Source organism: Vipera berus, assembly GCF_964194415.1.
Source record: "Vipera berus genome assembly, chromosome: 3".
NCBI lineage: Eukaryota > Metazoa > Chordata > Lepidosauria > Squamata > Viperidae > Vipera > Vipera berus.
Genome location: NC_138204.1, coordinates 129,082,617 through 129,109,789, shown reverse-complemented (window position 1 = coordinate 129,109,789; position 27,173 = coordinate 129,082,617). Strand labels below are relative to the sequence as shown.

General features: G+C 43.3%; 1 protein-coding gene across 2 annotated transcripts in view; it reads right to left on the bottom strand.

The window, feature by feature from the left end:
- ANKS6 (ankyrin repeat and sterile alpha motif domain containing 6) overlaps window positions 1–27,173 on the bottom strand; it is a 43,579-nt gene continuing 16,406 nt past the window's right edge. The window contains exons 9-16 of one of the 2 annotated variants that reach the window (XM_081322770.1): window positions 26,228–26,416; window positions 25,414–25,579; window positions 18,861–19,027; window positions 15,246–15,444; window positions 14,138–14,205; window positions 3,376–3,492; window positions 2,597–2,690; window positions 1–258 (exon numbers count right to left, since the gene is read on the bottom strand). In XM_081322770.1, coding sequence (XP_081178896.1) covers window positions 209–258; window positions 2,597–2,690; window positions 3,376–3,492; window positions 14,138–14,205; window positions 15,246–15,444; window positions 18,861–19,027; window positions 25,414–25,579; window positions 26,228–26,416 — 1,050 coding nt within the window. In that variant the 3' untranslated portion in view covers window positions 1–208. The remainder of the gene's footprint in view (window positions 259–2,596; window positions 2,691–3,375; window positions 3,493–14,137; window positions 14,206–15,245; window positions 15,445–18,860; window positions 19,028–25,413; window positions 25,580–26,227; window positions 26,417–27,173) is intronic. The other variant, XR_014025824.1, reaches the window with a different exon arrangement.

Here is a 27,173-nt window from a genome sequence, read left to right as displayed (position 1 = left end):
TGCAGGTTCAATGATGTTTTCTTTCCTCATTTCAATAAAATAAGGACCACACCATTCAAATATGACCAGCTTTATTAAAACTAAGTCTATTTTACAAATGAAGTACAGTTTCTGCTATTAACACAATATATTTCCAGCATATTCCACAATGTAATGTTGCAAAAGTGTACTTGATCTGTATTTCATGTTTCTTACACTGGTTCGAAGTTTACCTCTTGGTAGGAGATGGTTCCTGTGGTCTTACCCAGCATCCAGGTGCTGTAAACACAAACACATATAGTACTTATTGGACTGTGTGTATAGTAAGGAGCTAAACTTTTATTTCACATGAATGCAACTATGAGAAACTGTTCTTTTAACACTGTACCCCTCTCCCCAAATGCAGAGTAAGATACTGTAACTCAAAGGTGTCAAACTGCCAGCCCACGGGCCGGAGGTGTCATCCGGAAGCCACGCCCACCCCATTGCCAGCAATGGCAAAATAGTCCCAATACATCTCATGACATCACGTGATGTCACAAGTTTGACATGTCTGCTGTAACTGGCAAGCATTATTTGCTTCTCATGCTGCACAGAAAGAGAACAATGGAAGTAATTATTTGGCTCTATCTTTTCCCCATTGAGTATAAAGAGATAAAAAGCTGAAATCTGATATTCCTAAGTAGAAACAAAGTTAACTGAAGCTTTTTTTCAGTGTCCGTCCTTCACTTGGGTAGAAGATTTAAAGTAAAGTGAATTAAAAAAACAATCCTAAAGAAAGCGTGAGCTGGCAGGACTGCTTGGAATTAGTCTCTTCTACTTCTTATTCAATCATCTGTGATCTGACACTGGTCTTGATGTCATCCTCCAAAAGCCTTCCTCAGATGAAGCTGTCTTTATGTCAAAAAGAACTGTCATGGGAACAAGTACCCGGAAAAGGCAGAAATAACTTTCCATGGACTTTTGTTTTTTTCAAATGAATCTAATATTTTAAAAACAGCTTACAAGAGGGATATTAGAAAAATGGCTTCAGATACTAATTCAGCAATTACGTATAGTCTGATTTGAATCAATTCAATTTGATTAGAGTGATGTTTTGAGAAAGTTATAAATTAAGAGTCTGGGATGGACCTGAAAAGATATTTTGAAATAATTGAATCCTTCCCATGGGAAATGGCTAATGTTTTGAATTTCAGAAAAATATGATAGAACAGGTTTTGAGGATTAGACACTAGAGCCACAAGGAATATTATAATTGATGGAAAAGAACACCTATTCAACTTGTTAACACAGATTGAAACAAAATACTTTTAACACTGGAAGTATTGAAGGAAAGTGGAGGCAGAAAGTTTATGACTTAAGATTTGCAAGATTTTGTTAATGTAACCTTACAATAAACTAGAATTAATTAATCTTGACATGTTTCTTGTCTGGTTTACCTGGGAGGATTGACAGAAGTTAAGAATGTCATCATATAGAGAATGGTGTACGTAAACCTACTTTGCAATCCTATTAAACAAACATAGATTGATAGACTTCTGTAGGCTTTCATGTCCAGTGTTGGATTTCAGTATTTAGTAACTATGGTTTAGATCAGGGGTGTCAAACTGGCGGCCCACGGGCCAGATGCGTCATCAGGAAACCACGCCCACCCCATTGCTGGTAATGGAGAAAAAGCTCCGATACATTGCACGACATCACGTGACGTTGTGAGTTTGACATATCTGGTCTAGATAATAGGTTTCCTGGTGCTCCTGGTGTTTCATTGGCAATAGTGAAACACCAGTGAATGGCAACAGTGAATGGCACTTTCAGAGGCAAGTTGATCTGTTGCATCTGGCTATAAAGAGGAACAAATCAGTTTCTGCTCAGCTGCCTATGGTCTGCATAGCAGACCACATTGCTTCTGAAGATGCCAGCCACAGTTAGTGCTCAAACATCAAGAAATCTGTTGTCTAGACCATGGTCACAAAAACCTGAAGACCACAGTGCCCAACAGATATATTGCCTAGAATACAAATGATTAATCTGCCATGTTTATTTCAATTTTTTATTTTTGTTTTAAACCACCTAAAATGAATTTCAAATATATTCAGTTTGGCTCCAATTTTAAACTGGTTTTAAGAGGTCCAGGAACTTGCTAAGAATCAAGTAGCTTTTTTCATGCAACTTCTTTTATGTTTGTTTTCATCTTAAAATCCATGTTATTATGCAATTAAATGTATGACATGGTTTGGAAGCATCTCAAATAATTAAGGGTTATTTTAGTATTGTTTTCTCCTTTATTTGTTCCATTAATTTAATAAATATAAATAAAAGGATATGAATTGTTGTTGTTGTTAGTTGCAAAGTCGTGTCCGACCCATCGCGACCCCATGGACAACGTTCCTCCAGCCCTTCCTGTCCTCTACCATCTTCTGGAGTCCATTTAAGCTCATGCCTACTGCTTCAGTGACCATCCAGCCACCTCATTCTCTGTCGTCCCCTTCTTCTCTTGCCCTCAATCTTTCCCAGCATTAGGCTCTTCTCCGGTGAGTCCTTCCTTCTCATAAGGTGGCCAAAGTATTTGAAGGATATCAATAGGCAACCAATATTTAGTGTATTGTTTTCTACGTACTCTGTGGTTTCCCAGGGCTTGTATTGCTGACACTGCTTTCAAAAGATGAATGGAAGTTGTGTATTGTCTCCTGTAAAATTTTTCTCTCTCGTCCCTGTTGAAATTCATAATTAAAAAAGGAACAAAAGCTCAGTTGATATACTTAAATATATTATTACAATATTTAGTGAAAAATCCCCTAGATCTACCTTTCAGACATACTTTATTCCAGCATATCAAGAAAAGGAATGCAAGTGCTTCTAGCTTTTACACATTACCAAGGCTGCTCAGCTTGAATTACATCAAGCTAAACAACTATCCTACCAACTATGTATTTTGGTCTGATACATACTTAACAAACTTTGTTTGAACTACCAAAATAAACTCTGTTTGTAGAGTGGAATAATAAGTGTTTGACCCAAAGAGAATTGTATAGGCTGTTCAAAATTGTATTGCTAGATCAGAATAATGACCAGGTAGGCAAGGTGCAATCATATGATGTGAAGTCTCAAAATATTTCAGCAATACTGAATATGTTTATTCATCAATAAACATATAAAAGGGGATTCCATAAATTCTGAAATTCCAAGCCAAACAATCCCCTGTAAATATCTACTATAGGCGTCAGCCCAAGGGACTAATATACTGGTCATACAATGATTATAACCCTCAATGGTTAAAATTGCTCAGTAATGATTACTGTGCTGTAAATAATTACAAACACACTGTACTTCATTGGAAAACAAAATGCATAATGGCAAAATAATAACAAAGTATTTCTTCTAGTTATTTGGAATTACCTTTCCTGCATTTAACTCTGAAATAGCTGCTAGAATTTGCTGTCTAGAGCCATCAGTCTTAATTCCCAGTTCCTTCAAATCCCCGTCTGTAAGAGTGAGAAAAGCTTCCATATCTACCTGTTGAAACAGGAATCATGAGTAAATCTCTCTTAAATTATGAATCAGCCTGTGGACTAAAAGAAAAAGGCACTGCACTCTTCTCTACTACTTTGATTTTGAGAAATTTAAATCTGAAGCAATTTTGTATATATATTAAACTCTTAAGAATCTGAAGATTTCTTACTGTTAACAACTTTTCAGGTGTCTCAAATGTAATATATCTTAGAAAATCCCAATTTTAAAGTTAATATAAATTCAGTAGCTGGCTTTATGCAAGCATCTTTCAGCCTAAGTGCCTGTTCTGTTCCAGCCTACAACCGGCCCTCTTTGAATGTCAGGGACAACCCCTTTTTATAATCAGCAGGCTGGAAAAAAACCAACCAAATTTATTTACAAAGAGTTCAAACAAAAGTTAAATGAAAAGTTCAAACAAGACTTAAACCAAAAGTTCAAACAAGAGTTAAACAAGAATAACAGACCAGGACTCTAGCAGAAGATCTTCAAACGGTTGCCTTCAGCAACCAGCACCTCCCACACATTCCCCTTTTATCAGCAGTCCCAAGGCGTGGCTTCTCATTGCCTTCTCCAGAGTTGCCTCATTGCTTTCCTCTGTTCTGCTCTGCTAGATTGCCTCCTGCTCCTAGCGTCCCTGAACAGAGCCAGATGTGGATCGTCTTCTTCCAATCCCTCATGCTCACACAGCTGAGTCTGAGGAGGAACAAGACGGGAGGGGCCTGGCTGAGAGTTCTGCAGTGCATCAGAACCTTCCTCTGACACCAAAGGCTCTTCAAACTCCTCCTCCTTCTCTTCAGAATCATCAGACTCAGCTGCCGAAACCACAGGCTGACGCTGAATCACAACAGTGCCCACCTTCTTGATAATAACTCTCCTACTTTAGAAATGTTGTTGGGATCAATAATAATGTATGAGTTGTGTAGTGAGTTCGTTGCGCAGGAATGGAGACAAGGGAAGTGAGTTCAGCAGTGGTCATGTTTATTTGCTTGCAGGATCTGAACTGAGAACTGGGCTGCAGCCTGCAGCAATTTATAGCCTAGCCCCTAGGCGATAGCCAATAGGTTTAAAGCAACCTATTGCCACCTAGGGGCAGCCAATAGCAGCACTGGAGACAGGGAGTCTGAGTTGCTGGAGAGCCGTTAGCTAGCTCCAGCTTACCACATGGTGTTACAATTGAGCCCAATACATAACACCCCTCCCCTCTTAGAACAGACAACATAATAGCAACAATTAGCAAAACAATACAAGTTACACGATTTAACATCATAGCAACAGTTAGGCAAGTTACACAATTTTAACACCAGAATGAATAGGCTTCCATTAACAGCACACTAGACAGTTAACAACATCATGTAGTTCCATTATTGTTTCAGTACAGCAACAAGTCAACAGTACAGACATTATAGTTCCTTTATTTTACAACATAATCTGCTAGATAAGTAGGAGGCTTGCGTGCCCTTGTGGAACGCCTCAGGGTTCCAGTCACTTTCTGGTCTACCAGCTTACCCATTGGGCCAGGCAGACCAGTGTCCCTTAATGCACTTGAGTCAAAGGAATTAGGTGCTCTCTGGCTGACTTCTCCGGGGTTGGCCCACCCCAGAGTCAGATTGTTCAGCAGAGTTGGCATAGCGGTTGTTAAAATCTGGTTGGCTTGCTCCGTGTTGCACTTCTGGACTCCCCTCCTCTACGCCCAATTCCTCATTGCTTATGAAGGAAGAGTCTTGATAGTCCATGTGTGGGCTGGCTTGGCTGCAAGTTTGGGGACTTTGGGAGGGACTTATGATGCAGTCCTCGCTTAGTGGCCGTTCTGGAAACCGTTTTCTGAGTTGATCAATGTGGCATCTGACGACTCGCCCTCCCTCCAGCCTCACTTCGTAAGAGAGGGGACCAGATGATTTGGCAATTTTACCAGGAACCCACAGATTCCCATGTCCATAGTTTCTGGCCCATACCCAATAGCCCACTTGCAGCCCCCTTGGGGGTTTTGGTCGAGAGGCTTCTGCTGCCACTCTATCTGGATGCAACCTGTCCAGTTTAGTGATCAGTCACCTCCCCCAATGAAGTTCTGCAGGACCTTTGCCTGTAGCAGTGCGTAGAATGCTGGCAGAGTAAAAAATCTGCCAGTCTGTGATGCCAGTCCCCTGTTACTATGCATTTAAGTCAGTGTTTTTCAACCTTTTTTGGGCAAAGGCACACTTGTTTCATGAAAAAAATCACGAGGCACTCCACCGTTTTCCGCACCGTTGGACCTCCCCATGGTCGCTACACGAACGGTCGTAAGTCGAGGATGGCCTGTGTTCTCAAGGGGTTGGACTAGATGACCTCCAAGGTCCCTTCCAACTTCTTCTTCTTCTTCTTCTTCTTCTTCTTCTTCTTCTTCTTCTTCTTCTTATTATTATTATTATTATTATTATTATTATTATTATTATTATTATTATTATTATTATTATTATCATCCTCTTTATTTTATTTTATTTTATTTTGGGGCTTTTGTTTGTTTTTGCTGTGAAGGAAAAGGAAAGCTTGCATTTCTTTTTAATTTATCTTTCTGTATTTTCTTTTTTCTCTTCTTTTCTTTCTTCCTTCCTTCCTTCCCTCTCTTCCCTCCCTCTCTTTTCTTTCTTTATCTTCCTTCCTTCCTTTCTCTCTCCCACTTTCTTTCCCTCCCTCTCTCAATTTCTTGCTTTCTACTTGTTGTGGAAATTGGAAGCTACTTGCATTCCTTTTTAATTTTTCTTTCTGCATTTTTCTCCTTCATTTATTTTTCTTTCTCTTTCTCTTTCTTTCTTTCTTTCTTTCCTTCTTTCTTTCTTTTCTCTTTCTTTCTTTCTCTTTCTTTTCTCTTTCTTTCTTTCTATCTTTCTTCCTTTCTTTCCTGCCTTTCTCTCTCCCACTTTCTTTCCCTCCCTCTCTCAATTTCTTGCTTTCTACTTGTTGTGGAAACTGGAAGCTACTTGCATTTCTTTTTAATTTTTCTTCCTGCTTTTTTTCCTTCCTTCCTTCCTCCCTTCCTCTCTCTCTCTCTCTCTTTCTTTTCTATTCTCCTTTTTTTTTCTTTCTCCCTCCCTTTTCCCCTTCCCCCTTTCTCCTTTTTTCCCTTCCTTTTTTCTTTCTTTCTCACCTTTACCATCAAAAGCACTTCACTCCAGAGGGGGAGGGGAACCCCAAAGGTTTTTAATTGCTTTGGTCCAAAGGACATTTTATTATGCAACGTATCAAAAGGACAGATTAAAAAAAATCAGCCATGTAATTTTTCAGACGCAAGCGAAGCCTCCAAGAGCGAAGCGGTCAGATCCCTCTATTTCGGGCTGGGGTAAGGGGTCGCGGCGAGCAAAGAAAGCGGAGCCAGGCAGCCGACCAGGCGGGAGTCTCGCATCCTCAGCCGCGCAGGGAGTAAGGAGTAAGCAGCGCGTGCTGGGGAAGAAGAGCTTTTTCGAACGTTGCAGGCAACCAACCACGCGACAGCTCAGGCGAGCCGGGCTAGCCGCCCGTCCGTCCTCTTCCGATAAGCGAGCCGGTCGCCTCTCCCCAGCTTCTCTCTCTTCAGCAAGAGACCCTCCGAAGCCAGAGAAGGGGGCGGAGCTATGCTGCCGTGGAGCCCTGGTGCCTAGAGAGGTCGAGCCCACTTCTTTTCCTGGGCTTTTGCTTCCAGCGAAGTAGGGCCGTCAGCTTAGCCAAGGCTCCGGTGCCCAGTGCTCCCCGCCAGAGAGTCTTGCAGCGCTGCTCCGCCCGCGGCTGTTCCTCCTCCTCCTCCTCCTCCTCCTCCTCCTCCTCTCACCGCTGTCTCCTAGGTCAGTGTTTTTTCAATTTTTCCCATGGCACACCAGGCAACATCTCGCGGCACACTAGTGTGCTGCGGAACAGTGGTTGAAAAACACTGATTTAAGTGACTCCTTTGTGGTCCTCACCATACATTCTGCTTGACCATTAGAGGACGGGTGAAAAGGGGCAGACGTTGTGTGTCTGATGAGATTTGCTCTTAGGAAGGCCTGAAATTCAGCAGCAGTGAATTGGGCTCCATTGTCTTGAAACTAAGACATCTGGCAACCCATGTGTGGCAAACAGTTTTCTCAGCACCTGGATGGTCCTAGCAGTAGTCATGTTTGCAACTGGGATTACTTCAAGCCATTTGGAGTGGCTGTATACTACTATGAGGAAGAGCTGCCCCTGAAAGGGCCCAGGATAGTCTATGTGAATTCTAGACCAGGGAGTGTGCGTCCCACCTGTGAACTGGAGCCTGTGGCATTTCAGGCCTTGATTGCTGGCATGTATAACATCCATGTACCTGTGCCTCAATGTCCTTGTCTAGACCTGGCCACCAAAGGTAGCTTCTTGCTAAAGCTTTCATTCTGACAATGTCTGGATGGCCTTCATGTAGTGACTGTAAAACTCTCTCAGTGATGAAGGAATTATGACTCTGTTCCCCCATAGGATGCACCTCTTGTGAGCTGATAGCTCATGTCTTCTAACAAAGTAACTCTAGAACTCAGAGCCTGGGCTTTTATCTAACCACCCTGTGTGTACCCATGAAAGCACTCTACTAAGTGTTTTATCAGTAGCTGTTTCTGCAGCTATGTCCCCTGCATGGAGGGGAAATTCTGGCAGGTCCTGAATGGATGGAATTCTGGCCGCAGGGGCCAGGTCTGGTTCCGTTAGTGGCAGTGGGAGTCTGCTCAGGCCATCAGCATGGCCCATTTCTTTGCCGGGTTTGTGAACCAGCTTAAATGTGTATGCTGACAGGAAAATAGACCATCTCAGCATTCTTGGGGAAAGTATGTGGGGAGTTTGTTTGTCTGTTGTGAAGAGTCCCAGCAGTGGTTTGTGGTCTGTGAAGACCGTGAAGTCCCTGCCATATAAATAGTCATGGAACTTTTTAATTCCTGCTACAATGGCTAAGGCCTCTTTGTCAATTTGAGCGTAGTTACGCTCAGCAGAAGACAGTGTCTTTGAATAAAATGCAATAGGGACTTGTGTTCCATTCTTTTCTAAATGACTCAAGACTGCCCCCACCCCATAAGGAGATGCATCACATGCTAAACAGACTGGTTTAGACTCCCTAAAATGAGTTACAGTAGATTTAACTGACAATAGTGCCTTTAGGTCCTGGAAACTTTTCTCGTGAATGCTGGTCCATTTCCATGGAGTATTTTTATCTAAGAGCCTGTGAAGAGGCTCTGCCAATGCGGCCTTGTTAGGCAGAAATGCATGGTAGAAATTGAGGAGGCCCAAGAATGCTTGTAGCTCTCCTTTGGATTTAGGACTAGGAGCCAACTGAATGGCCTTCACTTTGGACTCAGCAGGGTGAATACCGTTAGCATCAATTCGAAATCCCAGAAATTCAGTTGAAGAAACCCCAATACTACATTTACTCTTTTTAAATTTGAGGCCTGCTTCACGCAGCCTTTGTAGGACAGCTCTGAGCCTGCTGGCTAATACCTCTGTGGATTCTACAGCAATTAGTACATCATCAAAATAAGGGCAAACACCCTGAATGCCTTTAAGTGTGCATTCCATGATTCCCTGGAAAATGCCTGGAGCAACACTAACCCCAAATTGTAAACGCTTCACTTTGAAAGCCCCCCTGTGAGTCACAATCATCTGAGCTGTGGCTGTGGCCTCATCGACCGGCAATTGCTGATAGGCCTGTGCCAAATCTAACTTTGCGAAAATAGTGCCCCCTTGCAAAGAAGCTAAAATGTGGTTCACCACTGGGACAGGGTTTTCGTGTTGCTTAAGGGCTTTGTTAATAGTACATTTATAGTCTGCACATATTCTAATTTCTCCGTTGGCCTTGAGTGGTGTGACTATAGGAGTTTCCCACTCCCCACCATCAACTGGTTGTAAAATGCCCTGTTCTACAAGCTTGTCTATTTCTGTGTCAATTTTATGTTTGAGGGCAAAGGGGACCCTTCGAGGCTTAACCCTAATGGGGACCACGCTGGGATCTAGCTTGAATGAAATAGGCGGGCCTGTGTATGTTCCTAGGGCTGAATCAAATATGTCTGCAAAGTCCTCGCAAACTGACATTAGATTCGCGGCTTGTGTCCAGTTGATACCGGTTACTTGAATGCCTAAAGCATCAAACCAATCGAGTCCTATTAGACTCGTTCTCTGGCCCCCTACTACTATGACCTCCAGGTGCCCATAAAGCCCTTTAAATTTTACAGCCAAGGTGGCTTCCCCTTTAACTTTGACTTTAGCGTTTTGAAAATCAGTTAAAATTAAGTCAGAGGGCCTTAGCTTGGCCCATTTTCTACTGCGACTGCACACAAAAGTAAATGTGTCCAGGGAAATAATGGAGACAGCTGAGCCTGTGTCCAACTCCATTTTACAGGGGACGCCTTGTAGCTCCACCTGAAGTTTAAATTTTGGTTTGAGGGGGCGTTGGGCCCCGGTGCGGCATACACTTCTGCGGCTTTTACAAAACCCCACACCAAATGGTCCCTGGGCCCCGGTACCTATCCTGGTCGGAACTTCCGACTGGTGTTTCGGTGGCCGGTCCCTCTGGCGAGCTCTGCAAACTGCTGCGATGTGGCCGGTTTTGCCGCAGGCCCTGCACATGGCTGACCGGAATCTGCAATCAGCGCGTTGGTGGCTGCCGCCACAACCTTTACATCTAGGTAAGAGAACTGCCTTGTAATGAGTTTCTTGTTGCTTGCTGCTGTGGTGCTGTGCGTCCGGCTCCTTGTGTAGCTTGTTGACTTCGGCATCTTCTTTCTCTGATGATTCCTCTGAGCGTTTGGCGTCCTCATGGTGGACTGTTTCTTCGTGTTTCATCATTTTGGCGGGCTGGACTGTTTGGACTGCACCCCCGGCGGCTTCGTCTGCCATGATTTTGTCCTGGGCTTCAGTGAAGGTTAAATTCGGTCTAGCAAACAGTCTTTGCTGCAGTATTTAGCTTTGTAGGCCGCAGACGAGCCGGTCTCGCAGTCGCTCTTAAACGTCCACAAATTTACACAGCATGCGGCCTGCCTCAAGGCCGCAATGTATTCTGACGCAGTCTCACCGGGCTGCTGCATTCACTGTTCAAATTTATAACGCCAAGCAATCACTGACATCTTTGGCTGGAAATGTTCTCCTAGCTTCTTCTTAAGCTCAGCGTAGGAGACTGACTCCAGCGGTGTCGGGGCGAACAGATTTTCGGCCAGTTCGAATGTGGCTGGGCCGCACACACAGAGCAGCATGGCGGCCTTCAGCCCACCTTCTGCAACCTGATTTGCCCGGAGGTAGTTTTCTACCTGGGACAAGTAGGATGGCCATCCCTTGATATCGAACTCTTGCAGCCTTCCAACCTTAGGCTTTCTTCAGAACTTCTCAACTGGTTACTGCGTCTTCTGATCCTGCTTCTCCGATGCCCAGGGACTGATCCACTGAGCACGTGGTCGCTACAGTGTCTGGCTAGCCAACCGAAGGGGGAGGGGAAATGCCTTTTCCCACCAGGCCTGTGCTGCCTCTCCCCTAGTCAACTTCAGCTCTTTCGGAGAAGCAGGATCCCATCCTCATCACCAGTGTTGTGTAGTGAGTTCGTTGCGCAGGAATGGAGACGAGGCAAGTGAGTTCAGCAATGGTCATGTTTATTTGCTTGCAGGATCTGAACTGAGAACTGGGCTGCACTCTGCAGCAATTTATAGCCTGGCCCCTATGCGGCCAATAGCAGCACTGGAGACGGGGAGTCTGAGTTGCTGGAGAGCCGTTAGCTAGCTCCAGCTTACCACGTGGTGTTACAATTGAGCCCAATACATAACAGTATGTAACATCTTTTAAATAGTCTAAAGCATTTATCAATGTTATACATTCTCACCTATCCTTCAATTACTAAAGTTGTTTAAGCTTATGCTAGCCATATGTTTCTATCTTTTCTTTCCTGTAATAGAGTTAAAAATTAGAAAAATGCATTAAAACTGTAAAATACATAGCTAATAAAACAAAGTGCAAGTAGTCTATACAAGTTTATTTAAGTGGAATATTGATAAAAAAACACCAATTACCGTATTCTATTTGAGCTCCAAAGCATTAGAACATGAACATTAGTGGAGCCTCATTTGCCTGTTGGTGTGTGACTTAACAGAGTTCAATGGGACCTCGGAGGTCCCCCGCTCAAGCAGGAAACCCTATGCCACTCTGGACAAATGGCTGTCCAATCTCTTTCTTAAATACCTCCAGTGATGGAGCACCCACAACTTCTGAAGGCAAACCGTTCCACTGGTAAATTGTTGTTACTGTCAGAAAATTTATCCTTAGTTCTATCTAGGTTCTCTCCTTGATTATTTTCCACCCTTTGATTCTTGTCCCACCTTCTGGTGCTTTAGAAAATAGGTTGCCCCCTCTTTTTTGTGGAAGTCCCTCAAATATTCTAACACTGCTACAGTATCATGTCACCCCAGTCCTTGTTTGCAGTAGATTAGACATATCCAATTCCTCCAATCATTCTTCATGTTTTATCCTCCAGCCTCCTAATCATCTTCGTTGCTCTTCTCTGCACTCTTTCCAGAGTCTCAACACCTATTTTATATTGTGGCAACCAAAACTGGATGCAGTATTCCAAGTGTGGTCTTACCAAGGCACTATAAAGCAGTGCTAACACCTTACATGTTCTTGATTCTATCGCTGTTAATGCAGCCTAGGATTGCATTGACTTTTTTAGCAGGTGCAGCACATTGCTGGCTCATATTTAAGTGGTTGTCTACTAGAAATCCTGGATCCCTCTGCAGTTGCTGCTATTGACCCAGGTTCCATCTACTCTATACCTGTCCATTTGGCTTTTCTTACCTAAGTGTAAAATCTTACTTTTCTCACCATTGAATTTGATTTTGCTAGATTAGGGCCCAGTGTTCAAGTCTGTTGAGATCCTTCTGGATCTTGAGCCTATCTTCTGGGGTGTTTGTTGTTCCTGCCATCTTGGTGTCATCTGCAAATTTGACAAGTTCCCCTTCTATTCCCTCATCTACATTGTTTATGAAGATATTGAAGAATATTGGGCCTAAAACAGAAGCGTGAGGTACTTCACTACTTCCCTCCACATAGATGTAGCTGTATTAAGGACTATTAGTTGAGTGTGATTTTCTTACGAATCCATTTGGTGGTGATGGTGTCTATCCCACATTTTTCTAATTTACTAAAGATGTATGAGAGTAAAAGAATTGAAATCGAAATGGGCTGGTCACATAACAAGAACTGATGGCAGGTGGACCAAGGCAGTCATAGAACAGATCCCACTTGATAAAAAGTGTCCACAAAAGAGACCTAAAACAAGATGGATTTACGACATCAGCAAGTATTGCGGGCCCAATTGGCAAAAGAAAGCTCAGGACCGTATTGGTTGGAAACATGCAGAAGAGGCCTTCATCTTGCAGTGGATAGACAATGGCTAAAATGATGATATTGTGGTCTAATTCGTCAAATGCCTTAGGGCAATTGAAGTATACTATGTCCACAGCGTTTTGCTGGTCCACTAATTTAGTCACTTTGTCAAAGAATGAAATAAGATTTGTTTGGCATGATCTGTTTTTGACAAATCCATGTTGGCTTCTGATTATAATTGTACTTGCTTCTAGGTGTTTGCAGATCTGTTGCTTTATTATCTTTTCCAGGATCTTCCCACATGTTGATGTCAGGCTGATTGGTCTGTAGTTTTCTGGATCCATTTCCCCCCCTTTTTTGAAGATGGGAGCCACTTAAGCTCTTTTTCAGTCCTCAGGTAGTTCTCCTTGCTTAAGGGAGCCTTGGTTAAGGCTTGATTATAATTCTTAATGGCATTTGGACTGTTTGATGTTGGTTTCTTATTAATATAGTTTTATGTATTGTTGCTACCAAACAAATTTACCTGTTTAGTCATATACCTTTTTCAAATACATAAATATCCTTAAACATTTATACTTAAATTTCGGAAGCACTGACTTAGAAAAATGACATATTACTTTTTGAGATGTAGGTTTTTAGGAACCATTGTTTCTGGAAAAGTTATCTGTTGCTATGTAATAAATGCATGTTGTTTCCAAGGATGGTTGAATTAACTGTTTTTGCATTTTTAAAAGAAAAATGATGTAAGTTGTGAAAAAGATATAGACACAGACACATACATAAACGTACACTCAGAGAGAATTGTACATAAACACACCCCTCTCCCCCAGAAGGATCCTGAACAGATGAAATATTTTATCTTTTCCTCCCTCCCTTCTACTCTTTGACTTTTGGCTGCCAAAGGAATGGGTGAGGGCTTCAGGTTACCCACAGACCTTGAGTTTTTCAGGTAGTCTCTAAAATGTTCCAAATATAGCTCCATCAAAACAAAATACCTATACATAGGATTGATAGGAGTGTCTATTAATACATTTGAAAAAGTAAAGGCAGCTCCAAAATAGTCTCACATTTTCTACATAAGATTAAACAGAAACCAAATGTTATTTGCAGAATTAAAAACTTAACAGTTTTGACTAGGATTAAGACAGTTCACAGAAACAACCATCACCATCTTTCTAGATGGGATTATTGTGTTTCACACTGTTTCTGAAAAAAAAACAGATGATAAATTTTGAGATTACGTTTTGGTTAAAAAAATCAAAGTAATTCTTGCAGTGCTATTATATACAAGCCAGGTTTCCCCAAGTTTCCAGCAGTAAAGAATGGAAAACAAAACAAAAAGATTTACCTCCTGTTCTTCAAAGATAGGCTGGTACTTTTCAAGAGAGAGCTTTTTCAGGATGCCTGTAAGTTCATCTTTAAATTAAGAAAAAATAAATAAAGGTTTTAAATTTTTGTTAATTGCATTATAAGAATTGTAAAATAATGTTGCACAGTTATGCCTGACCCAGTATGCAAATCAAGGTGGAAGTGAAAAGAATCCTGTTTCCCAACATCCTGGGCAAGATAGTTCCTATAATCTGTGTGAAACTACTATAATAGACACAGAACAAAATAAGAATGGTTTGTTTATTCCAGATATAACAAATCAATGAGTCCATCTTTTTCTATTGTTTCTTGCTTTAAATTGCTGTTGTGAGCCACCCAGAATTGTGTTTCTTAAGATTGGCAGCCAGACAAGTCTTTTAAATAAATAATCATTATAATAGAGTATATATCACATTCACAATGTGAAAACAGGATATGTACAAAAGGTAATGTGAAAGAAATGTATCTTGTACACCTTAGCACCTCTATTCTCTGATTATTACCATTTCATTTCCCCCCCCCCCCCATTTTGCTATCTAAATACAGTATACAATAAATTTCCATTTATCTTCTCTGGGAGATAAAATCCTTTTTCTTTGCATACTGCCAAGTGGGAGTTAGACTGCCCATCCAAATTTTGCCTAGGTCAAGTGCAGGAAACATTGGTGATTTTGAATAGTTTGTGCCTTATCATCCACAAGCAATATTGATTTTCAGTTTGCCCAATTTCTTCTCCACTTGCCTTCCTTCCCCAGTTGCCACAGCTCCCTTCTTATCTTGAACAGTTTTGAGCAAACCACAAAACATCTTCTCACCTTCCTTATGTAAGTTGTCTTGAAGCCATTGGTCAAAGTGATGGGGAAAAAATATATTACTAATTAAACATAGTATCAGGAGCACGAGTTCAGATGTGCACCTTCTGTCCCAAGAATAAGAAATAAATCACAGTGATGGCCTACCCACCCATGTTCATTCTGTATCCAATTTTTTCTGCCCAAGAGACTAAAAGGCACGTGACATTCTGGAATGGCGTAGTCTAACGAAACTTTTCAGTGTTACTGCCGATTATGAAGCTTATAATTACTTACCTTCATCAGTTAAAGTCCCACTGCTGGAGCCCCCACTGCTTTTCCCTTGTCTGTGAGACGAAGAAAGAGAAGACCCTGCACTCTGTATCTTGGGGGATGGTAATGGAGATGGTGAAGGTGTGAGAGTTGGGGATGTGCTTTTAGAGGTAGAAGAATTCTCAGAAGGAGGTTTTTGGTTCGCGTCCAATTTCTGTTTTACCTAGCAAAAATACAGAAAAATTCCTGTTATTAAAATATGTCACAATGTTGTTTTTTTAAAGAAAGTTTAAATATTGGATATTTTTCTCTCTATATAAATTATCTTAATGGTCATTAAAATGTAGCCGTTAGTAATAAGCTATTCTGAGTACCGGAAAACAGACTTCTGCCTAGATAGTAGTGTGAACACTACAAAAAATATTTGCTGAAAAACTGGAACATTTGATATCCTCAGCTTCCTTTATGGATTAATGCCAGAAAAGCCCATATCAATTATTCTTAAGAGCTCAAGAAGTCTGCTAGTTTTAAATATTTTGCATTTACAGAACACAAATAGAAAATACAGCTTATCTCAGAGCTGATCTATCATTTGAAGTAAAACATACATAATTAACTGAAAATATGTAACTTGAGGCAACTGTACAACTATTTCCCAGAATTGCTTCTTTCCGTTTTTACTTTATTGCTAAATGTATGCCGCTAGAATTTATACAATGTAATTTATGCATTTAAATATTTATTTATATTCTAACAAACACCTGCTTTTCTTTCTCTTCTAAAATATGCTCAAAAAATACAGTGTCAAAAAAATATGCATTCTTTTTTTTAATTCTAAAAGCTCTTTAACATTTGGGGGGAGGTTGTGAGAAGCCAAGATATGACACAGCAATGAAGACCCTTTTTTTTTCAAATATTCCTGGTAGCCATTTATTTTTGTAAAAAATTATAGAAATGCCTGTTCATCAAAGAATAAGGAATATGTTTTGATTTTTTCCTACATGTATAATATTGATAGAAAATGATAAACTATGTTCCACTATTCCCTTATGCTTAGAATAGAATTATATTTCATATGTTTTGAAAATAATTTTTTCCTCAATTATAAAAGGCAGCTTTTCAGTTATAAAAATCATAGAAAAAGGTGAAGCTAATGTTTCCCCTGTCCAGTTGATTCCAACTTCAGGGGACAGTGCTCATCTCTGTTTCTTAGTCAAGGGAGCCAGTGCTGTCCGACATTTCCGTGGTCACATCACCAGCATGACTATACCACGAAGCGCACGGAATGTTGTTAATGTACTAAAGAACCTTAGTATATTAAGCCAACGGTCTTCTATTGCAGGGGTCCCCAACCTGTAGTCTGCGGCACAATACCGGGCCATGGCCTATTGGCCACTGGGCCGTGTGAGTCGCTGGCCAGCCTGCGCGTATGCATGTGCATGCGTAGCCACACTTGCGCATCACCACAAGCATTGCGGGCATTCATGGTCCAACTCACACAAGCGTCTCTGCGAGTGTCACATATGTTCACAGCCCCACTTGCGCATCTCCATGAGCATTGCAGGCATTCACAGCTCCATTAGTGTGAGCATCGTGCGAGCACTGCAGGTATTTGTAGTCTCATGTGTAAGCACTCACATCACCCCAAGCATTCACTCACCTGAGCAATGGGTGTTCATACGCGTGCATGCGCACGTGCATGCATTTACACACACACACACCAAATCATCCCTTCTTTCTCCCTCTCCATTCCGGGCCAACCTTGAAAGTTTGGGGAACTCTGTTCTATTGTAAGCATTATTAAGGAAAGAGTATGTTACAGAATGGAATAGACTCAATAAGCCTATATTTGTCACAGGCAGGTAGAAATCTAACACTGAGGAATCTGCAAGGATCAATATAATTTTATTCTTGGCATCAGGCAATGACAACCACAGTGAATGAATTCCCATATCAAGATCTCATTAAATACAATTATACTAAAGTATGCATTTGTCTAACTCTATTCAATATTGAATGGTTGGGTGGAAAAGGAGAAACAGGTGGGTGGAGAAACAGCATTGGCAAATACATCTGAATAATCTTTATTTTGTTAATATGCCCAAAGCTTATGGCAGGGGGCAGTTCGTAGCCAATATTCAAAAAACAAAACTTATCAAATCTGTTTAGGATAGATATGGAAGGCTATGTCAAAACTATTTCATGTTGTTGCCAAGAAAATTTTGTCCACAAAATCACAAGAAGTAAAGCGCAATTGGACAGGAGATTAATTTATGTATATCCAAAATCATATTATACTTTAAACTTGTAACATAAGCTTACAGATCCTTCTGTATCTCTTTGGACTACTTACTTCCCTCATAAGAACTGCTCTTGCTAACAAGTAGTTTCAATAGAAAAAAATGACAATCCCCCAGAAGCCATCTTAATTTAAAAGGAAGTCATAAAAAACATTGATAAGCTGAGCATTATTTGCAATGTAATTTTTAGTAACTGGTTTATAGCCACCCTGACAAAGAATACATTTATATTTATAATTATGGGCGGATCAGTGTATAATTTTGGTATACCTGTAAACTATAGTTTGCAAACCATGGCAAATGGGTTTAAATAATAGCTATCAGAAACAAATAATCATTGTACCGATCACTGAGTCAAACTATTGGGCCATCTAGCTTTCAGTCAAATCTTTATTTCAAGCTTTTACTGAAGAATAGTTAAATTTGGTAACCTCCAAAAAATTCATTTTGTTTATTCAATTTATGATCGTAGACCAAATTATACAAAATGATACAAGAAAAAGAAAGAATATACCTTACAAAGTAAAGTTATAAAGCCAGAAAACAGGAAGATTTAAAATTCTTATCTAGGAACAGAATATTAATGTTGATGGGTCAAAATTTTACTTCTGATCTTGACAACAGCATGACAACAGAATTTGGCTACTGCTGAGGAAGTGAAATTGTAGTGATCAACCAGCAAAAGTTGGATATAGAAACAGTCCTGGAAAAACTACTAATATACTTCTCAACTCCGCTTTCAACAGAGGACTTCATCTGTCCTATACCTGACTTCAAGATGCATCTGTATATTAGTGTCTCTTTACTACTGGCATTATTGTTTTGCACACAGTACTAGAACTGAAGTAGTGGTTCCTATATCAAAAACGTTGGAAGCTATTCTTCAAAATGCTGTAATAAATATATTAATAGTCTAAGATGCCATGCACCCTTTGTATAAATAATAGCGTTATTACTGTTTTTACTGAGAGCCAATTTGATGTAGTGATCATCAAGCTTGAACTGAGAGGCTGTGAGTTCTAGTCCCACCTTAGACCCAAAGGCAAGATGGATGAATTTCGTCCAGTCTCTTTTTTTCTCTAGGAAGCAGGCAATACAATCCACTTTGAAAATTTGCCAAGGAAACTGCAGGGACTAGTCCAGGAAATTATCAGGAGTCAACACAGACTTGATGGCATACATTTAAAAGGCATTTATTTTTAGAAATATATTTTTATTATTAAATGGCAGAGTTACATTTAAACCCAGAAATATATTTTATATGTTGTTTTTCTAAAAAAAAACCCAATTACAATGCATGCTTGTTTAGTAGTTTTGAGATAAGAATAATAAACGTAACCTTAAGAATATGTCCATTTTCAATGGTCTGTGCATTTTCCACATCAGGAGGACAAGATGAAATTAAGCCTACTATAATTGGCTGTTGACTTGATTTTGGTTCAGATAGACCAGCAGCTTTTTTTCTTTGAGCTGCAATTTGGGATAAAACGCTGTCCGCACTGCCACCTTAAAATAGATAGGAAGATATTTTAAATTCTGACATACCTCACTTTATTCTTTCTAAATTAAAAAAAATGTTTTAACAAGTAGCATTAAAAACAAACTGTTTAACAAAGGTGCTTTTTAATTTAAAAGAAATTATTTTAAAGATGTAACTGAGACGTACAATTTGAGATGGTAATGGCAGCTCAATTATATGCATGTATGTAGGAGATGGATTTTAACTATTGTCTAAAAATTTGTCACAAGACAAGCAAAATTAATAGGTCCAAGTGCAAGATGGATTCAGATCCAGGACAGAAATACCAGGTTTGAGAGACAAGAAGCCCACAAAGACCGAGTGTGATAATATTAAAGGTGAGTAAGGCTTGAAGAAAGGGACGCGGTGGCTCAGTGGGTTAGGACGCTGAGCTTGTCGATCGGAAGGTCGGCAGTTTGGCGGGTCGAATCCCGAGTGCCGCGTAGCAGAGTGAGCGCCTGTTACTCGTCCCAGCTTCTGCCCACCTAGCAGTTCGAAAGCATGTAAAAATGCAAGTAGAAAAATAGGGACCACCACGGTGGGAAGGTAACAGCGTTCCGTGCGCCTTTGGCGTCTAGTCATGCCGGCCACATGACCACGGAGATGTCCTCGGACAAGCGCTGGCTCTTCGGCTATGAAACGGAGATGAGCACCGGCCCCTAGAGTCGGAAACGACTAGCACACATGTGCGGGGGAACCTTTACCTTTACCTTAAGGCTTGAAGAGAAGGTTATCAGCAGCTACCAGGGCACACAGAAACAAAGGTCTAAAAAGACAAATACTGTATAATTCGTGGATGCATGTTCCTCTAAATAAAAAGGCCAGCCTCTTTTTCCCCCCCTATTAATTAAATGATACAATGTCAATTTCCATTTATCAGCATCTGCATTTCCTACGTCAGATGAGGAGAGCACATCTTTCTCCTTTTGTCCTGGCCACTTTTTACAGAGGCACAATTGAGAGCATCTTAACAAACTGCATCACTGTTTGGTGTGATGGTAGCAGTGCCTCAGATAGAAAATCCATACAGAAAGTGGTAAGGACAGCTGAGAAGATTATAGGAAGCCTGCTTCTTGTTGTTGAGGACACTGCTTATAAGCGCTAAGTGCTTAGAGCTCAAAGCATTGTTAGAGACCCCACATACCCACTTCACGGTCTGTTTCTGTTGCTCCCCTCTGGGAGGAGGTTTTGAAGTATTTCTAGCAGGACTGCCAGATTCTGTAACAGCTTTGTTCCCTATGCCCTTCATCTGGTAATCTCACAAGATTTGTTTTTCTCACTATGTATATGTATAGATCCAAACTAGACTCTGTTGTTTCTCAGGACCATATATGTGTATGCATGTGGGTGTATGCATAATTTATTTTATTTTTTTGTCATGTTTATGCAGTGATTATTGGTCACCCTCTGAGAGCTGCATGCAACAAAATCTCATTTTAATGTATGCTGATTAGTGTACATATAAAATGATAATAAAAGCTATTCTATTCTATTCTATTCTATTCTATTCTATTCTATTCTATTCTATTCTATTCTATTCTATTCTATTCTATTCTACTCTACTCTACTCTACTCTACTCTACTCCAGGGCTTTTCAACCAGTGGTATGGATACCACCTGTGGTACATTGGAACCTGGCAGGCAGACAGGTGTCATGCTCGGCTGTGGCTTGGTACAATGGGTGAAAAGGTTGAAAAGCCCTGCTCTACTCTACTCTACTCATTTACTTGGTAGCCAGCCTAGAGGACTAGCAGAGGAAAAACTGTTCTTCTGTGGCCCACTTAGTTTCCAGTTTACTGTCATAAGCAACACACAAGAACTGCAGGCTAAAAAAGAAAAGACACATTACCGTATATACTTGAGTATAAGCCGACTCGAGTATAAGCCGAGACCCCCAATTTCACCCCCCAAAACTGGAAAAAGTTATTGACTCGAGTATAAGCCGATCCGCCGTTCTGCAAGCCTGAATACACAGGAATACCCTGTGTGGCCGCGGCTCGTCGGCAGGTCTCCGTTCCTCCTGCCGACCTTTGGGGAGGTTTGGGCGCCTCCCCAAACCTCCCCAAACGTCGGCAGGTCTCCGTTCCTCCTGCCGACCTTTGGGGAGGTTTGGGCGCCTCCCCAAACCTCCCCAAACCTCGGCAGGTCTCCGTTCCTCCTGCCGACCTTTGGGGAGGTTTGGGCGCCTCCCCAAACCTCCCCAAACCTCGGCAAGTCTCCGTTCCTCCTGCCGACCTTTGGGGAGGTTTGGGCGCCTCCCCAAACCTCGGCAGGTCTCCGTTCCTCCGCGCAGACCTGCCGACCTTTGGGGAGGTTTGGGCGCCTCCCCAAACCTCGGCAGGTCTCCGTTCCTGTTTGGGGAGGTTTGGGCGCCTCCCCAAACCTCCCCAAACCTCGGCAGGTCTCCGTTCCTGTTTGGGGAGGTTTGGGCGCCTCCCCAAACCTCCCCAAACCTCGGCAGGTCTCCGTTCCTCCGCGCAGACCTGCCGACGTTTGGGGAGGTTTGGGCGCCTCCCCAAACCTCCCCAAACCTCGGCAGGTCTCCGTTCCTGTTTGGGGAGGTTTGGGCGCCTCCCCAAACCTCCCCAAACCTCGGCAGGTCTCCGTTCCTCCGCGCAGACCTGCCGACCTTTGGGGAGGTTTGGGCGCCTCCCCAAACGTCCCCAAACCTCGGCAGGTCTCCGTTCCTGTTTGGGGAGGTTTGGGCGCCTCCCCAAACCTCCCCAAACCTCGGCAGGTCTCCGTTCCTCCGCGCAGACCTGCCGACCTTTGGGGAGGTTTGGGCGCCTCCCCAAACGTCCCCAAACCTCGGCAGGTCTCCGTTCCTGTTTGGGGAGGTTTGGGCGCCTCCCCAAACCTCCCCAAACCTCGGCAGGTCTCCGTTCCTCCGCGCAGACCTGCCGACCTTTGGGGAGGTTTGGGCGCCTCCCCAAACGTCCCCAAACCTCGGCAGGTCTCCGTTCCTGTTTGGGGAGGTTTGGGCGCCTCCCCAAACCTCCCCAAACCTCGGCAGGTCTCCGTTCCTCCGCGCAGACCTGCCGACCTTTGGGGAGGTTTGGGCGCCTCCCCAAACGTCCCCAAACCTCGGCAGGTCTCCGTTCCTGTTTGGGGAGGTTTGGGCGCCTCCCCAAACCTCCCCAAACCTCGGCAGGTCTCCGTTCCTCCGCGCAGACCTGCCGACCTTTGGGGAGGTTTGGGCGCCTCCCCAAACGTCCCCAAACCTCGGCAGGTCTCCGTTCCTGTTTGGGGAGGTTTGGGCGCCTCCCCAAACCTCCCCAAACCTCGGCAGGTCTCCGTTCCTCCGCGCAGACCTGCCGACCTTTGGGGAGGTTTGGGCGCCTCCCCAAACGTCCCCAAACCTCGGCAGGTCTCCGTTCCTGTTTGGGGAGGTTTGGGCGCCTCCCCAAACCTCCCCAAACCTCGGCAGGTCTCCGTTCCTCCGCGCAGACCTGCCGACCTTTGGGGAGGTTTGGGCGCCTCCCCAAACGTCCCCAAACCTCGGCAGGTCTCCGTTCCTGTTTGGGGAGGTTTGGGCGCCTCCCCAAACCTCCCCAAACCTCGGCAGGTCTCCGTTCCTCCGCGCAGACCTGCCGACCTTTGGGGAGGTTTGGGCGCCTCCCCAAACCTCCCCAAACCTCGGCAGGTCTCCGTTCCTGTTTGGGGAGGTTTGGGCGCCTCCCCAAACCTCCCCAAACCTCGGCAGGTCTCCGTTCCTCCGCGCAGACCTGCCGACGTTTGGGGAGGTTTGGGGAGGCGCCCAAACCTCCCCAAAGGTCGGCAGGAAGAACGGAGACCTGCCGAGGTTTGGGGAGGTTTGGGGAGGCGCCCAAACCTCCCCAAAGGTCGGCAGGTCTGCGCGGAGGAACGGAGACCTGCCGAGGTTTGGGGAGGTTTGGGGAGGCGCCCAAACCTCCCCAAACAGGAACGGAGACCTGCCGAGGTTTGGGGACGTTTGGGGAGGCGCCCAAACCTCCCCAAAGGTCGGCAGGTCTGCGCGGAGGAACGGAGACCTGCCGAGGTTTGGGGAGGCGCCCAAACCTCCCCAAACAGGAACGGAGACCTGCCGAGGTTTGGGGAGGCGCCCAAACCTCCCCAAAGGTCGGCAGGTCTGCGCGGAGGAACGGAGACCTGCCGAGGTTTGGGGAGGTTTGGGGAGGCGCCCAAACCTCCCCAAACAGGAACGGAGACCTGCCGAGGTTTGGGGACGTTTGGGGAGGCGCCCAAACCTCCCCAAAGGTCGGCAGGTCTGCGCGGAGGAACGGAGACCTGCCGAGGTTTGGGGAGGTTTGGGGAGGCGCCCAAACCTCCCCAAACAGGAACGGAGACCTGCCGAGGTTTGGGGACGTTTGGGGAGGCGCCCAAACCTCCCCAAAGGTCGGCAGGAGGAACGGAGACCTGCCGAGGTTTGGGGAGGCGCCCAAACCTCCCCAAAGGTCGGCAGGAGGAACGGAGACCTGGGGAGGTTTGGGGAGGCGCCCAAACCTCCCCAAAGGTCGGCAGGAGGAACGGAGACCTGCCGAGGTTTGGGGAGGCGCCCAAACCTCCCCAAAGGTCGGCAGGAGGAACGGAGACCTGCCGAGGTTTGGGGAGGCGCCCAAACCTCCCCAAAGGTCGGCAGGAGGAACGGAGACCTGCCGAGGTTTGGGGAGGCGCCCAAACCTCCCCAAAGGTCGGCAGGAGGAACGGAGACCTGCCGAGGTTTGGGGAGGTTTGGGGAGGCGCCCAAACCTCCCCAAAGGTCGGCAGGAGGAACGGAGACCTGCCGACGTTTGGGGAGGTTTGGGGAGGCGCCCAAACCTCCCCAAACGTCGGCAGGTCTGCGCGGAGGAACGGAGACCTGCCGAGGTTTGGGGAGGCGCCCAAACCTCCCCAAACGTCGGCAAGTCTCCGTTCCTCCGCGCCCTGCCTGCCTGCTTCTTTCCGCTGCGGAAAGAAGCAGGCAGGCAAGGCGCGGAGTTTGGGGAGGTGCGCGCGCACCTCCCCAAACCTCCCCAAACTTCGGCAGGTCTCGGACGGCGGTGGCTTGGGAGAGGTGCGGGCGATCCCGGAAGCACCAAAGCCTCGGCCGCGCACAAGTCCTCGGTAAGTTTTTTTTGTTGACTGGAGTATAAGCCGAAGTGGAATTTTTCAGCCCAAAAAGTGGGCTGAAAAATTCGGCTTATACTCAAGTATATACGGTATTCTGTGCCTCTTTCAAAAGCATGCTGGCTTGAAAATAAGGTGCGCACATATATGTACAGTATAAGTAGCTTTGGAGGAGGATGGCCTTCCTTTATAGCTGCAATGGGCAAAAATAAATTGTAACAATAGTAAAACAACTATCCAAATACAATACCTCTCTTGAGTTTTAGAATTTGTGTTGGTTATAATTCTGTCAGTATTCACCACTACATGAATTTATTGGATAACAGTATAATTAATGACCACTCATTCAATGACCATTCAAAGTTCAAAGTGGTGCCAAATGAAGAGACATACGACCGGCCCTCGTTGCTGCATCACAGCATCCCCACAGTCATGATTGCAATTTGGATGCTTGGCACTTGGCTTGCAGTTGCAGCAGTCACAGTATCTCGTGGTCACACGATCCTTATTTGTGAGCTTCACTAGTAGCTTCTGACAAGCAGAATGAATGGGGAAGCTGAAGGAGGTTGCAAATGGTGATCAAATGATGTCATATTTTATGACCACACAAGATTCACTTAACAATGGCAACTGGAACTGTCACAACTGCAATCATATATTGGTGCAGTCAAGTGACAAGCCTTAAATCTATTGGGATGCAAAGAAATCAATCTACTTTACCTGTAAACACAGAATGTAAACTCTGCATCCCCTGGGCAACAGTGATGTCACCGGCAAATACTTTCACCAAAGAAGAAGTATTAGTCTTTGCTTATCTGGCTGGTCTAGTTAAAGCAGGGATCTTCATGCTCGGCCCTTTTATGACTCATGGACTTCAACTCCCAGAATCCCTCAGCCAGTGTGCTTAGCTAAGGAATTCTGGGAGCTGAAGTCCATGAGTCATAAAAGGGCCGAGTCTGAAGACCCCTGAGTTAAAGTATTAGGGCCATGTAGTCTTTTTTCAAAAACAAAAGAGTACTTCAGAAAACACCCACCTACTAGTGTAGCCTTTGTCTACAACTCCTTAATGCAGCTGCATCTTTTCTGGGGATGCAACTGACATAATCCATAGCTATCTCTTCATCCCATGAAAAATATATTTCATTTAAACAATTGCTGTCAAATGCTACATATGCATTTACACATACTTTGAAGCACCTTTTGGCCTTCATGTCCAAAGTACTGCCTAGCCCTTTCTTATATTATTATATTTAAATTTATATTTTCTACATTTAAAATGTATAGATACCTGATTTATTATGCAGTTCTCCACCATGCCGGCTAACTCCTCCTATGCTGCTGGATCCACCAGAAGAATGAGGCGAATGGTTGAAATTACTTGAATTGCTGGGAGTTGGAGGTCTTCTTGCAAAAGTGGATAGTTTAATTGGTCTACTACCTCTACTTAAGGATGTCTGGAAAAATAGAGTTTAAATAACTTTTTTTTACTAATATTTATAAAATAAATTCATTTTCATACGGAATTACGCATTCAACAACAAAATGAGTAAATGCAGAATAATGAAAACAAGTGGCATAACATAATACATTTGTGAAACTAGTTTTGGGGTAACATTGAGAGATAAAACACCATGGTGGTTAAGAATTCTGAATTAAACCTTGGAGAAATGCCCAATCATTTTAAAAGTTATTTGGGGACTGACGGTGACATCTTTCTCAAATCTAACTGTAAATGGATCATCAAACGCTAGTGTCTTTGTACTTTTACAGTCTAAAGTTCTGCACTTGTTTTATTAATCACATGAATAACTATTTTAAAAGAATTCAAGACTATAGCACAGAATGCTATATGGGAGTTCTTCTGTACATGTATATTACTTATATTATTTTGTTTTCTTTTTGCATTGTTGTGCAACCTCCAGAATTGTATCATTGGGCTGTTTGCCAAATACAATAAATCAATCAATAAATGGTGAAAATAAAGTATACTCAAATTTCAAAACACCAATTTCATTCATACAGTAGATGAACAAACAATGTATTTAAGGAACTCAGAAATTTGACTATTAAAGTTTAAATAAAACTTTAAACAGGTATCTTACTTTGTCAGCACTATAGTCAATACTTGTAGATCTGTGTGGAAAGCCAAGTCTTGTTTGTTCTTTGTTGCCTTCTTTGTTCTGTGTTCTATCAGAATTCCACAACTCGAAACTTGAAGGGGGCAAGAAAGGTGGAATAACAGCCTTCAATTTGTCATTGGGCAGCCGTGTAGATGGAGCCCCACATCTTAACTGACCAGGAGTGGGGGGGGAAAGGCAACAAAAATTTCAACAGGTACAATCTTTCATTACAACACTAATAAGAATATAATTAATTCCTAAATAGCATTTACATGCATCATTGAATATATTAGATTAATTAAATAAAAGTGAAGCTGAACAGATTTTTTTTCCAAAAATTAAGCAATTTTCGTTCAGATTTAATTATGATGATCCTGGCTGAAAGGGAGACCTAATATGACACTAGGTCAAGCAAGTTTATCTTTGGAGGGTGAGATTATGCTGAAAAGGCTTTGTTCAGTATAACAGAAACAATTAGATGTACAGTATTACTCTATAAAAAGGGACGCGGTGGCTCAGTGGGTTAGGACGCTGAGCTTGTCGATCTGAAGGTCAGCAGTTTGGCGGGTTGAATCCCGAGTGCCGCGTAACAGAGCACCTGTTACTCATCCCAGCTTCTGTCAACCTAGCAGTTCGAAAGCACGTAAAAATGCAAATAGAAAAATAGGAACCACTATGGTGAGAAGGTAACAGCGTTCCGTGCGCCTTTGGCGTCTAGTCATGCCGGCCACATGACCACGGAGACGTCCTCGGACAAGCGCTGGCTCTTCGGCTTTGAAACCGAGATGAGCACCGGCCCCTAGAGTCGGAAACGACTAGCACGCATGTGCGGGGGAACCTTTACCTTTACCTATTACTCTATAAGGCCAAGAGAATATTGTCTGTACCCTGATTAGGCCTAAGGTTTCATCAATCCTCTACAACAAGC